This window comes from Patella vulgata, chromosome 3 (assembly GCF_932274485.2).
Source record: "Patella vulgata chromosome 3, xgPatVulg1.2, whole genome shotgun sequence".
NCBI classification, from domain to species: Eukaryota; Metazoa; Mollusca; class Gastropoda; family Patellidae; genus Patella; species Patella vulgata.
Window position 1 is genome coordinate 49,138,470 of NC_065881.2, and position 15,304 is coordinate 49,153,773.

At 35.1% G+C, this 15,304-nt stretch overlaps 1 protein-coding gene across 1 annotated transcript; it reads left to right on the plus strand.

Annotated features, from left to right (window-relative positions):
• Nucleotides 1–49: 49 nt before the first annotated feature.
• On the plus strand, nucleotides 50–14,894 carry LOC126815839 (mucin-4). Its single transcript, XM_050541819.2, has 8 exons — nucleotides 50–374; nucleotides 5,153–5,186; nucleotides 5,572–5,660; nucleotides 6,021–6,149; nucleotides 6,471–6,587; nucleotides 7,367–7,451; nucleotides 8,352–8,556; nucleotides 9,531–14,894. Exons 1-8 carry the CDS (start codon nucleotides 118–120, stop codon nucleotides 14,180–14,182), a joined length of 5,568 nt encoding a protein of 1,855 aa, XP_050397776.2. The 5' UTR covers nucleotides 50–117; the 3' UTR covers nucleotides 14,183–14,894.
• The last annotated feature ends 410 nt before the right edge of the window (nucleotides 14,895–15,304 follow it).

Sequence of the window (15,304 nt, forward strand, 5' to 3'; positions counted from 1 at the left end):
TGCCCTCACTACATTACTTACGCATGCGCACAGCAGTGGCATTGTACATTTCTGAATGTAAAATCAACATGTGTAATGTTTATCATGTTTAACTCTAGATTTCTATCTTAAAATACTATGAATCAGGACTGTAGCGATGTAAATGATAGAAATAATGACTTAGTAAATAATAATTGTCCACAATGGCAGAAAATTGACTCGGAGAACAGCGAAGTAGACGGATCCGACGGACAACACCAGTGTGTTTACAATGAAAATGAAGGTGGGAAGAATTTGATTGGCAATAATGGGATAGAGATGACAACTCGACCTGGGGATGCACAGGCCAAACGCAAGCTTGGAAACATCGAAGAACGAATTGAAACCTCTGTTAGGTTAGTTTTATTGTAGTATTTAAATAATTTCATTCCTTCTGACAGAGTACACAAGGGCAACGAAAGCCAGTCTGGTGCTGTCTGGCGTGTGTCTGACACTGACAGCTAGGGTAAACTATTACAATGATAATGCATTTGACATTTCTAGCTATGTTTCATTAAAAAATCAAGATTACAGATGAATATCATGTAAATGTAGAAAGGATAGTGAAATAAGAACACAGTATATCCCTCTGTCATTAAGGAATTGGAATCTGACAGCAAATTTATTGGATGAGTCAGACTTAAGGCTTATTCTATTCTAAAATGTCAAGATGAAATTACTTTGGTTACAATATTGGACAAAAACACATGTAGTACATGTATGAATGGATAGTAGATATTATTAAAGACATTATGATTTTGATATTTGTAATAAATTTGGTCTAATCTACCAGGATTGATTATTATTTTATTCATTATAAGAAATGTGCATGCCTCATATATATACATGTATATATATATATATATATACTGCATACAGTATGTCATGTATAGTGCTGTAGATATAGTATGAATAATAGGCATTCTTAATGACATTATATTTTTTTTATTTGTAATAGAAAATTATTTAGCTACCGGTACCTATATTAAGTTATCATTTTATTTATTAAATAAGATGGTGCACGTCGGTTAATGGCATATTATCTGAAAATAAACCTATTTATCACGGTGTAATCTAAGGATCAATATTAGGACCCATATTATTTAATATTTTTATAAATGATTTACCTTTATACCTATCCTCTAAAACTGACCTCTTTGCGGATGACACAACCGTCTACACGGTATCCAGACCACTCGGACCAAAGACCACTCGGACCAAAAAAAGACCAGTCGGACCAAAATAGGGACCACTCGGACCAATCCAAAAGACTACTCGGACCAAACCAAAAAGCCACTCGGACCAATTAATTTATATTGTAAGACCACTCGGACCAATATCCAGACCACTCGGACCAAGACCACTCGGACCCAAAAAAGACCAGTCGGACCAAAATAGGGACCACTCGGGCCAACCCAAAAGACTACTCGGACCAAACCAAAAAGCCACTCGGACCAATTAATTTATATTGTAAGACCACTCGGACCAATATTTATCTTTGCTACTCGGACCAACCCAAAGGACCACTCAAACCAATTAAATTATATTGTAAGGCTTGACTTGTTCATTTTAAAAATAAAATACAGACAATATGTTATTTATTAGTAAATCACAATACAAAGAGATGAATAATTTATAGGTGAGTATATACATAACTTACTTCATATTATTACATCAACAATTTAAAGATACATTCCCTGGTACAAACTGGGTGATTTGCTGATATATTCGGACTAAAAACATATTCAAACTAATTAATTTATCATAATTTTGCTTCAAATCCTTCTCAAAACATTGCAATTGTTAGGGAATACCCTGCTATAAAAACTTGATCAAAAGAGGTCATGTTTGTGTTACGGCTGGCGGAAAATATTGATATTGCCGATAATCGTCGGTAAACGTTTTGAAAATCGATTATCGATACAGTTTTAAAATATCGATTATCGCGCAATTATAGATACTTCACTTGTAAGAGGAAGTCCATAAAAATAATCCTTATTACTGTATTCTTTGCAACGTGTGCTTAGACCTGGAACTGTAATTAAACAGAATAGTCATAATAAAACACACACGTTTTGTTTTTTCACTCGAGACGCCACCGGTGAGAAATGTCGGCCGTTTATGTCATGATGAGAGCCAATGGTTTCATGTACCATTCAGTTTTGCCCCTTATATTAACTCTTCATTTCTTTCGTCTTCTCTGTTTCTAAGTCCTACACGTACTTTCCCTTTATTATCTTATCAGTTAATTTGCGAAGAAATGTCTGAAGAGGAAATAACTACATTTTACTCATTATTGTTCAGGTCACAAGCGACAAAGATATGGCAAGCGGTGGCGGTTCTGTCTTCCAAACGAAGATGATTGAATTTCTTTCCACACCTTGGTTTTATTGTGGAATGCTATTATCTTATTGTCAAAGTCAAATGCCCCAAAAAAAATTCTACATGTATACAGAATGATATCACACCATAAATTCGCATATAATTCGTTATTCATGTACAAATTATGATTGTTTTCAAACCAATTGTAAGTCAAAATAATTTGCCGATATTATCGATTATTGATCGGCGGATGGTCTGCGATAATCGATACTTGAAACAGGATCGATTGCCAGCCCTAGTTTGTGTTTTGTGACACAACAGGTACGATGTTGGATTAGAATTCATAGCATAGAAAAAAGGATGTTACCTTTATCACTGACTATTTATTACAAATATCAAAGCCTAATTAAATTCTTGGATTATCCTCTGCCGGCGTCTTTTTCCATGATTTTTATCTCAGAAAGTGTTTGTACGTTTAACTCTTCATAAAGTTTATCAACATGTACATCAAGTGCTCAAGCTCCGCGTGCAACCCTTGATGTCACGCGTGCAGACACTCCTAATCGTCGGGCTGTCGATTAGGGAAACCTGTACATTTTTGTCCTGTATGCGCTCCATGAGTGTTTTTCAGGGAATCCAGTATTTTTCTAGTAAGATTGGATATTTCTACTTTTCCATATATACCAAAATTGCCATACTTTTATTGGAAATAACCACCCGATAAATACTTTTCTGGGAACGTAGCTTTAATTGTTTTTCTTTGATGTGCTTCATCAATTTGATTAGCATGTAACGGGGAAGAAATAGTTCCACTACTAATGTCTTCCGTCTTGCTCCAGCCACAGTAGACATTTGACTACAAAAAAGTTACTGACCTATGTCTTCGTTAATTTTCAATTACACTGACCCCAAACTGTACTGTACATAGCTTAACATATAATAAACCAATTAAAATAAAGGTGAAACCTTACCATATAATTATATGATTTGATTAAACCCAACTGCTATGGGAAATTTCTTTTCCTTTTAAAATGTCCGCGAACCACAATCACACTCGGTAAGATAAGATTAAGATTTCAGTATTTGTAACATACATGTAATTACTTATTTCCATGCAAACTGTGATGATATGTGTTGCAAATTTTGCAATTGAGCGTAATTTTACTTGCTCAAAGCCTCGAATAATGTATCAGTTGTAGCTGTTAATAAGAATTATCACAAATATTGCAGCTAGTAACCCAGGTGAGTACAGATACATACAAATTAATCACTACTCAGTTATCGTTGTTTTAACTGATGCATACACATGTATTAAAACAAACACAATTATCAATTTATTAAAACAACACTTTATTATTGGTCCAAGCAGTCATATTAAAACAAACACAATTATTAATTTATTAAAACAACACTTTATTATTGGTCCGAGTGGTCTTATCTTTGGTACGAGTAGTCTTGTTGTATGGTCCAAGTAGTCTTTTTGTTTGGTCCGAGTGGTCTATCAGTTGGTCTGACTGGTCTTGGTCCGAGTGGTCATGGATTCGTCTCCACCTCTGGGTCTACTGTCAAAGAATTAGAATACAAACTTCAACTTGATGCCAATATAGTATTAGCCTGGTGTGATAAAAACCATATGAGATTAAATATTTCGAAAACAAAAACTATGCTAATTATGATGCAACAAAAAATAAATATCCTCCTTGCTACTTTGAATATTAAATTACGTAATTAGGTGTTTTTCTCAATCATAATCTAACTTGGAAAGATCATATCGAGTTTACATGTATCTCTAAAAAATCAAGCCAGAGAGTTTTTCAACTCTGTCAAATTAAAAAAATTCTTCCAACTCCGTTCTGAATCCTTTTCTATAATGCCCACTTTCAACCACATATAGATTATTGTTCCTCAGTATGGGACCGTTGTGACGCTAAATCTCTTGACCGTCTTTCTCGACTGCAAACAATGGCCTTAAAATTAATCTTAGAAGTAAAACATACTGTCGATGTTTACCCTCGACTAGACAAATTGGAAATTCTGACATTAGTAAATCGACATAGCTCTAATCAGTGTAGCCTATATTTATCTATAAAATTTCGTTAAAACAATGCCTTGATTACTTATTTGACTTCTTTCATTATTATCAAGCTCCTTATAATCATCTTAACAATAAACTTACTACTCTCAAGCCAAACATTAAAGCTGAACTCTGATTACAAAAATACAGAAATAATTAAATAAAAAAAAGGTTACACCCTAAACGACTGCCATACTTGTTTTAAATTTGAAGAAGAAACATGGCGATCGCTTATGGGTAACAAAAACACAGGCAGGCCACGCCCACGTCCAATGTATCCTGTGTTAAGCAAACTCTCCACATCCGCTTAGCCAGTCAACTACCAATTACCTCCTGACTGATTGAAGAGAGGGAGAGAGAGAGAGAGAGAGAGTTTAACGTCAACTCGACACAAATTAGACCACCCTAATAGGGGTGCATAGGGGTCTTCAGCAGTGTGAGGTCCGGAGAAAACCCACAAGGTTGGACAGGCGACCCTATTCCTTGTCACGTACAACAGACCTTCTAATACAGCGTGCAAGTGCTAACCATTCGGCCATCCAATCCAATCCCCCTTTTAAATATACGACTTTTCAACCTGCTGCTTCTTGGAATATTTCAGGAAAATTTTGATGAATTATTAACTAAAATAATGTTTTTCACAGAACAATAAAAGGTTCATTTCAAATTTCTTTGTATGCATTGGCAGAATTAATTAGATTTATTTTCTCCTGAAATTACTCCTTTTTTTTTTTTCAGTCTTGAGGGCAAAGATAGAATATCTAATATTTTGGTAAGTATAAGTTATACTTTGCAAATCGATTATCACAGATAGACATTTTAGCTTGAAAATGTGAGGCTTGGTATTCGCGACGATCAAGGAATCTGTAATAGGCTCACAAGCTGGGCTTGTACCCAATAGAAATTAGTGACGAAATATGCAGGGTATTACATAAAGTTCTTGATAAGATGTACGTAGTTAAAGCGAGATCAAGCCTTCTATTGAAGATGCCCGTCCATACCCATTTTTCATGACAATCATCAACATCAGTTACATGTACGGTTTCACATGAACAGAGCTTGTACAGGATTGAGGCATTGTTATTTAATCTATTTACTATTGCTTTGTTTTATTAGTACTGTAACTAATCTCTAGTTTCATAAATTTAAATTTTCAGGGTGAAGTGAGCCAGTTGTCTGATGTTGAAAAGTTACTATTATATCTGAAACTTCCTACAGGTTCTGCTACAGAAGAAGTTTTGAGGCAGTAAGTAAATTACAGCTCTTTACTTCAGCAAGTTACAACTGATTTCCTTTTGCGTTACATCAGGAACCTTCAAATTGTGGTTACAGATCAACCAAAGTAAAGTTATCAGACATTTTTGTTCACAGATTGAACTGCATGCATATAATGTATATTAGTTGTATAACGCCCGGAGAGGTTGATGGCATTCTAGACTATGATCCAAATGACCTTGTGGGAAATATTCTACTGCCTTGAATAAAAAAATTTATATTCAATTCAAAGCAGTGGAATATTTAGATTTTGTAAATAAAGCTGTCATATCAATGTTTTTAGTAAGGATGAGATGTTATGTAATTTGTATTCTTTTTAAATACATTTTAGAACACCAAATTCTTTTCTACATTCGTCAAATAGAGTAGAACAAGCTCAAGCTTTTACATGGATAAGAAGTCATTTAGAAGAAGACGGTGAAATCTGTGTTCCGAAACATGAAGTTTATGATGATTATAAGTATGTATTTATCTATCAATTTGTAGTGGACAGAAGTTTGACTACACAAATATAAACCATAAAGAAAGGCTGTAGTGAGGTCTCCCAGTTATATCACCTTATAATATAATCATCGATAAATATGGTAAAATATTAGATCTAGGCAAAATATCATACATATGCAGATGTTTTGATATGAATCTTTAATTGAACGAGTGTCAATGTCACTAATTTCTCATAGAGATTTATCTATGTGGAAATTTGCCCATTTAAATGGTAACAATTGGATTTTATTTCATCTTTCTTAAATTTTTTATTTTAATCATTAATTTAAACTTTCAGAGAGTACTGTGACAGTCATGATAGGAAGTTTTTATGTCCAGCAGATTTTGGGAAAGTTATGAAGTGTGTATTTCCAAATGTGAAAGCCAGACGACTTGGACAAAGAGGACAGTCCAGATATCCTTTATAATTAATTGGGGGGCTTGGATGGCCGAATGGTTAGCATGTGCGTGCTGTATCATAAGGTCTTTCATTGAGTCAACTAGTATGGTTTCGATTTGCCGGTTGTACGTGACAAGGAGTAGCGTTGCCTGTCCAACCTCATGGGTTTCCTCCAGGACCTCCGGTTTCCTCCCACTGCTAAAGAACCCTACACGCAAGGGAATTATTGAAATAAAATTAAACCATGTGTTAGTCCTGAAATGACCTAGTTTGTGTTGAGTGGATGTTAAACCCTATTTCTCTTTCTCTCTAATTAGTTTTTTTCATGGTTGATAATGTAATGTGTTAATTCTCTGTGTTTTAAAAAATTAACTGCTAAATAATGAATTACATATATATTGTTGATGTATTGTCATCCCTTGGTTTATTCACATAAAATGGGCAGAAAGTAGAATGCACTGAAGTCCCTTATCTAGAAACTTTCTTTTTCTGTCACAAATTGCATTCTGACTTTTAAATCTATTTATGAGAAATAAAGGGATATGCATGAGCTATTAAGGAGACCTGTTTGACTACTATTCAAAGAATCAGGGTGGCAAATTATGAAGTTATGTCCAAGTTTATGGTTTGAAGGAGCTGCACAGTGGCTCAGTGAGTAGTACACTGACTCACTAACCAAGAGATCCAGGGTTCAATCCCGTTGTTGGCCGAGAAAGTTTCTTGGGACAGATGACCTTCCTTATTGTTATTGTGTGTGTATGTATTGTAAAATTCTTTTCCTTAGCTAGTCAAACATATTGCTACAGTGGGTTACGGAAAAAACTTGAAGTTCAGCCACCATCATTACCAGAATTGGAAGTTAGTTCAAGAAAGATAAAGGTAACCTATGAAATATTTTAATATTTGCAGCTATGAACTTTTGAGAAGAGCAACCAAATGTTTTCTGCCTTTAGATTGTGTTGTCCTGATGAAAAAAAATTTGAACTTCTGTGACTTAAGTTATAGATTACACTGCCTAATATGTGTAGTATTTGACATTGCAACATTATTATGATATTGGCTTAGGAATCTGACCAACACTAATACTAGCTATATTTATTGTACATCCAAGTACTGTTAGCAGTTGTTAATTGACATGTCATTATTAATTCCTCTGTATTTAATGTAATTAAAAAGAAAATAGTCAATTCTGTAAGACAAGAAAAATATATGCATAAGGAAATAAATTTGACCTCAATTAGTGTGATGCCGTAATATGTTTTGTAAGAAAAATGGAAATTTCTTTGATTATGATTGGTCAAAAAGTGGTGCTAACGAATATTTCTTTGGCATTAGAATGTCTCTGCAGTAACAAAATATTCTACACTTCAAAACTTTATTCTAGCAAGCAATTTGCCATGAAATCTTGTTTGTGTTATCCACAATGAATTTTATACATTGGCATAATGGAACACACACCATAGAGATTAAACTATCACTATCTAGACTTTAAAAATTGGACGATGAAACTGCTAGTAAACTTGTGGTACATGTACATTGCCTGAAAACCTATGTTTTATGGTGGAAAACAAAAATGTGTATTGAAATTGATGCAATGAGTCATAGATCACATTTAACATATTAATGTTCACATTAGTCTGTTTGGTGCTGAAAAGTATGACGTTAAACACCATTTCAATCATTCAGTCATTAATTTCGTAGTTTAGAATATATCCAAAATCAGTGGTAAGATAACAAGAAACAGAGTACCATAAATGAATCTATTTGTTAATTTTATAGGATGAAGGTAGTGAAGAGGATGAATTGTTTTTGGCATCTTGTCAACTTGTTTGTGAATGGGCTCAAAAATTACTGGGTTCTCATTTCAACAGCCTTGGAGAGCTATCAGAATACTTGGTTGGTAACCATTATGTTAACAGCAAGTCAATGGCAGCCTTTACGGTTCTTGCAGCTATGCAGGACTCGGGAATGCACAGTTCTAAAGGTAACTATTTGTTTAACTTTTATTTGTTTGGGGGAGTTGGATGGGCGAATGGTTAGCACGTGCGCGCTGTATCATAAGGCCTGTCATTGAGTCAACTGGTGTGGTTTCGAATCCCGGTTGTATGTGACAAGGAGTAGGGTCGCCCGCCTTTACAACCTTGTGGGTTTTTTCCGGGTCGTCTGGTTTCCTCCCACTGCTAAAGACCCCTACGCGCAAGCGAATTATTGAAATAAAATTAAACCATGTTAGTCCCGAAATGACCTAGTTTGTGTTGAGTGGACGTTAAACCCCATTTCTCTCTCTCTCTCTCTCTTTATTTGTTTGATTGAGAAGTTAAAATGTTTCCAAAATGCATTGAAAGGGCATCGTACTACTTGGTAAATAAGCCTTTTAAAAATACAGTAGAATCTATACGAGCAGCCACTCCTATTCAGCAACATATCTTTGTAAGTGGTCACAATAAATTCCCCCCATAGAAATTCTATTATTTCATCTCTTTATTTCACTCCTCTAACGCCGGCAGCGTTCACTATTTTACTAATAAATTTAACAAAACCTTGCCTATTCAACGGTCAATGTTGAATGATACCATCTTGACATACTTTGTAGCACCTCCGCGGTCAATCCTGAAAATTCCCTTGAGTGGCTGCTTAATACAGATTCTACTGTATGTACTATCTACTTAAAATCTATTACATAAAAACCTGTATTAACAATTGTATGGAGAATGTTTCAGAATTATTATTATCTTATCGACTCTTTTTATGGCGATGGTGTAAATTGAAATGGCGAGAACTTGACAAGATTGATCAATTTGACTAATTTTTTATGGTGTTTGGTCTTGGATTTGATACTTGGCTATCTGACATGCTTCAGTATGAAGCCTTACATATCAGTTGAGTAGTAATTTCTAATAATCCCAATTCATTTATTAAGTAAAAGTTGATTTCTGAATAATATTTTTTCCCTTTCAGTTCCTGTTTCTATGCTGTTTTCAAGTCCGTCCAATGGAAATAAGCACAGAGAAACCCAACTGCAGTTACAAAGGAAACTGCAGGAAAGAGAAATTCTTAAAGAACAGAAAAAAATTCTTCAACAGCAGAAATATGAGAATGAGCAAGAGCATGAACAACTAATACAATCAAGAGGACTCATTTTGTCTCCCAAAAATCTGAAACAATCATTCCAAGGAAAAGGTGCTGCACGTGACATATCCAAACTTCTTCAATCACCCAATAGTGATTCGTCTAAAAACAGACGGCGTTCACTTAGTGACAGTCAGTCAAATGAAACAAACTCTGCTACCACCAATGGTAGAAACACTGTTGATATATCTGTGCTCAATTCTGCTAAACAGAAAACCACTGAACCCAGTGAACCAGTTATTATGTGTTCAGATAGTGCTACTGTTGTGAATGTAGGAAAAGATAATTATCCCATTACATCTCATAATAATATATTTACCAATACATCACTTTCTACTTGTGAATCATCCAGTTCATCTCAACAACCTTATAGTGTTGTGCAAAAACGATCTGTGATACAAGTCATTGGTCATAAATCAGACGAAAATAAAAACATTACTAGAGGTGATTCTCAAGCAATGGACACTAATGAAAAAGAAAATATTACTCAATATTCAAATTATGCTATATGTGTAGATAATAGTGCTATGTCCAACGAAAACAGTATAATCATTTTACCATCCACTCCTTCCACTCGAAGTGCTTTTGTTCCAGTCTCAAATCAAAGGAAAGAATCAGCCTTCAGTAATGATCCGTCCGTATCTCTTGGAGTAACATTGTCTGAAAAGATCCAGAATGATCAAGAAATGACCTATGATATACTCAAATCTGAAAACACACAGCAAATAACACTAGATTCTTCATCGGGTTCACAAGTCTCATCTACTGTTCAATCTAAATCACTGTCCCCACAAACACCTAGAAAATCCAAAAATAGATTTACACCAATCAAACCTAAAGTTACACCTACAAAAACATCAGTTTCTCAAAAACCTCCAGCTGAAGCACCAACTTATGACAGCAGACCTGTTGCAGCCATTTTGAAAGAGAAAAGAGCTAAAGAAGCTCAAGAAGTGAGAACACATTTCACTACTATTCCAACTCCACAAGCAACTAGCACTGTAACTGGATCTTTACCAGTTGTAGCACCACAAATCTTAAGAATTCCAGCATCTGCTGCAGGTACCAAAACAAATGACGTTCTTATCATATTAGGTTCATCTGCACAGCAGAGCATGACCACAAAAAACAGCACCATTGTGTCGCCATGTCAAACTGTTACTACCACTGCCATAACCAGTATGTCAACACACAATCATGCCTCTTCCAAGGAAAATTCAGGCATTTTGACATTCTACCCTGCAAGTCAAAACCAAATGAAAAGATCTTCCAATATTAGCACTGTTAGGAGTAGTATGGAACCCACAACCATCACTACTTCAACAATAGTTTCAAGTCAGGAATACGTAAGACCAACAAACATACAGCCCAATATTTCCCAAAGTTCTAAAAACAGTACATACACTGAGATGTCTGAGATAAGTTTTAACCAAATTGAAAATTCATGTAAACAGCCAGAAATGACTATGATGGAAGTCAGTAAGTCTGAAAATGACACACTTAACAGGAAGCGCAAAAGCTCTGACCAAGGGTCAGCTTTGATTTCAAAGAAAACAAATTCTATGATGGAGAGCAAGCAAAAAGGAGAAACATCTGAGAATGTAAACCAGTCAAAGCATGGAAGAAGTATAAACCAAAGCTGCAAATTAGTATCTAAAGGTGTTACCAACTCACATGCTGAAACAAATATACAACTTTTAAGCAATAATCTTAATCTTGAGAGCTTGGAGCACGATGCTCTGCTAGATTCAAATTCAGTGGCAGTTGATAAGAATCTTTGTCAGTCCGTTAACAGAAACTCTAAAACAGAAACTTCTTCCATCGGTATTAGTGCTAAATCTCTTCGTCCATCTCAAAAACAGCTTATGAAAGAAAAGATGCAGCTTGATGAAAGAATTCATAATTTTTTGAACAAACTTGTGGATGTAGACCCTCCAGAAGTTAGCAAAAGTGTGGATCCACAATCTAAAAAGCCTGAAAAACAAAAGCAAGGTAGTTGTCATCCAGTAAATCTTCTTTCTCTGCTAAAAAAGCCTATTAAATTAGATAATCCTAATCTCCTTAGAAGTATTCATCAGCCCGCAAAATCTTTGTCTAAAGAACCACCATCTCCACTGCCAAGTAGATCAATTGAAGCTAGAATGAACATGGATTATATCCCAAAGAGGCGAAATGAGGATTTTACTCAGAGTAAAATTGTAGAATTACTGGGTAGACCGAAGAATAAGAAAATAAAAGATGAAGACAAGAAACCAGAGAAAGAAGTGGAGCATACAGCTCAAATGGAGTGTGTTGAAACCCTTGATAAGTTAGACACTAAATGTGGCTACAATGATAATACAGATGAGGGAGAACTTCCATCTGATGTAGCTGAGTTTGTCACTGAAGCTCTGACAGCCAGGGCACAAAGCAGGGCTTCAAATTATTCCACAGAAGGTGCAGACCAGAGTTTCAATGACAGTACATGTAACTTGAGCAATAAACCTGAAGGAATGAATGCCGATTTAATCTGGACTGAGCCACCTAATGTTACTCTAAAAACAACAGAAAAAGACCAGCAAGAGCCATTTATTGTACCAAATACACCACCTATCAGGCAAAACAGACCTGAGTACTTTAACGCCAAATATAAACTTCAACCTGTGCAGAGAAGTATCTCCATGCCTGTTTTCACTGTACCTTCAAACCCACAGCAACCACAATCATTTCCAGCACAGCAACCCAATGTTAGGATAGAAGCTGTATCTCCAGTTAATGCCATAACTCAGAAGCCAATTTCTCCACATGACTTTACTACTCCTCCAAGAAAACCTATAAGGAGGCAGAGGCAGCATTCAGTAGAGCAGTTTAAGAACCAAACCCTAATATCTGATGCTGGCTATCATAGCTTTAACACCAGCCCTGTTATGAATTCCACACCAGTACCATCCACTGAAGTGACACTTGTATCAGAGAGCTATATTGGAAGATCAGAATCATCTCATAGCATAACCACAGACCAACAAATTGTTAGCCCTATTTCACATACATCACCACATCCAAGGCCAAGTGCTACATCAACACCATCTTCTATTATGTCTCCACATTGCTTATCACAAGGCAGCATAAATCAAAGTCCTGTTGAATATATAGGTTCCCCCAATGCATTCATGCCAATACAAGGCATGAGCACAGGTGTTGGACCATTGATTAATCCACGTATTGTGACTCCTATCAGACCGGTAGTTACTTTAGCAGAACCATCCATGACAGGTACCTCTGCTGCAAGTGCAACAGCTAATCAGTTATTAAATATCATGAAAAAAGCTCCGGGGTTAACTAAGGCAGCTTTACAGACACATCAGAGGCTGTTAGCTCAACAGCTTGATCCCAGTGGTTTTGTTTCTTTAAACCCTTCCAGTTTCAATAACCGGTTTGTTATTACCAACACCAATGGAGATACAGTTCCTCCAAATTTATCACTCATTAATGCCATTCGATTACAATCTGAATCTCCTATACAACGAAGTCCAAGTGTATCCTGTTCAACACCAGATGATGATATGATTATAGTTTCTCCGAAACCCAAAGAAAATATTTCTCATCAGAGAAGCAGTTCCAATTCCAGAACAACATCAACAGAGACATCAACGTTACCAACTTATGAAGAAGCATTAAAGCAGATTGGGAGAACTCCATCCTCCAAAAAGCATAATCCAAAAGAATCTATAATAGAATGTGTTACTCCTGTAGTTGTAACTACATCAAGTGATTCATCTCAGTTACTTACAAGAATTTTAACAGGGGAAAGTAATGCTCAGGAAAATACATCTGAACCTGTATTGTCCAAAGAATATCCATTTTCATATCAGCTGGCACTGTTACATGAAAAAATACAGACACCATTGCCTGTACCTATTTCTAAGCAAGTTTCAGTTTCGTCAGAACCTGACAAAGTCTTCTTTGATAATTTATCGGATTTAATTGGAACTTTGGATTCTCCTACACAATTTACGGTTGCTAGTTCTCTAGATGATATAAATTCAAATTTTCAAACTGTGTCTGGTAAAATTCTTATCGATTCTAGAAGTGATGATGTTAGAAAATCTCAAAATCTGTTGCCATCTGAACTTCAAGTGAATGGCCAAATTTCGGGTGATCAACTAGCAGGATTGTATCCTGCTTATGATTTACCAAATGTGAACTATATTGGTAGTGCTCCTAATATTGATTTAAGTAACATATTACATAAACCAAGCACTAAATCCACACCTGTATTCTGTGATAACAATCAAACTGTAACAAAACCGATTGTAAATGACAATTCAGAACGAACAAATGATTCAGATCTACCCCCATATATGGATATTTTAAGTTTAGGAGGACAGTATTTTTCCAAAGCTGAATTAGACGTTGAAAATCTTCATTCTACATTACCGTCTTCATCAGAAACAATATCATCAGATCAACCACACTACAGAAGTGAAACTTTATCTAGTTGACATCTGTTTCAAAAGAAACTTTGACTTCATTGTGTAACTATAATAGTGCTGATATTATTCGTGTATGATTATTTAATGAAATCTTAATATTCGTAATTGTATATGATAAGTATGGATTTTGTATGCTAAACAGTTTCTTGTATGATAAACAGTTCTTTGCATACTAAGGATCATATTCACCGCTTATTTACTTTAGCTAAAGGGGCAGTCCTGTAAAAAAAAGTGTGCAAATCAAATACCCAAATGTTATAATATTGTCTATTTACCAGATCTGAACATTTCCAATCAATATACATGTATTGAGCTGTTACATAACTTTAAGAACTGACTTGATAATCTCTACAATCACTTACCACTATAAATTATGCAGGTATATAGACATGGTTATCCATTCAACTTACTGTCAATGTAGAATTTGGGGACATATTGTTAAACCCACATGGAAACTGAAAGTTTGTATTTTTTCGGAAAAAGTATCACAGAGCTAAAGCAGCGGGACGATTTACCCAATACCACCCGAATACCACTCCAATATCACAACATACATACTACCAAATACTTCAACATAATTGTGCAAAATGAGCATATTACTTGATTGTTTTCAAAAATAGTGAGATATATCGTGGGAAATGTACTTCAATTGTGATTACCGATGTCTTGGCTGTTCCATTTACCTGCCTATATCACCCAAATCAAGCAAATAATAACCAAATACTACCCTATATTATAAAATACAAACCTAATATCACCAATTCGCAGCACATCAGTAAAATAATTGCAACGAATACCGGTATTCGATTATTTGCAAAAAATTGAAATATTTCCGTAATTATCTCCCTTTAAAACCGATAAATAGATGAATCATCTTGTTGGGCTTTGCAGTTTGTTTCCAAGACAACGAAGTTAAAATAAGGAAACCAAGTTGTTGTGGATGCCCCCGCTATAGTTTATTCATCTAATATTACACATTAAAAGCTTATCAATATTTAACATAACTTAAAATAAAAAGAGTTTTAAAAGAAATTACAAAGATTTAAAAATGCATTAAAGTAAAACCAGTTTATAAAATAAACAGTCAAACATCCAAATAAAAGAGTATTTTAGAGGTAGATTTAAAAATGT

What these genes read in the sequence shown, in the direction of transcription:
- LOC126815839 (XM_050541819.2), top strand. Translation starts at nt 118, where the DNA reads ATGAATCAGGACTGTAGCGATGTAAATGATAGAAATAATGACTTAGTA. An exon ending in ATAGAATATCTAATATTTTG is followed by an intron (nt 5,187 to 5,571) that starts GTAAGTATAAGT and finishes TTAAATTTTCAG; the next exon opens with GGTGAAGTGAGCCAGTTGTC. An exon ending in GGGAATGCACAGTTCTAAAG is followed by an intron (nt 8,557 to 9,530) that starts GTAACTATTTGT and finishes TTTCCCTTTCAG; the next exon opens with TTCCTGTTTCTATGCTGTTT.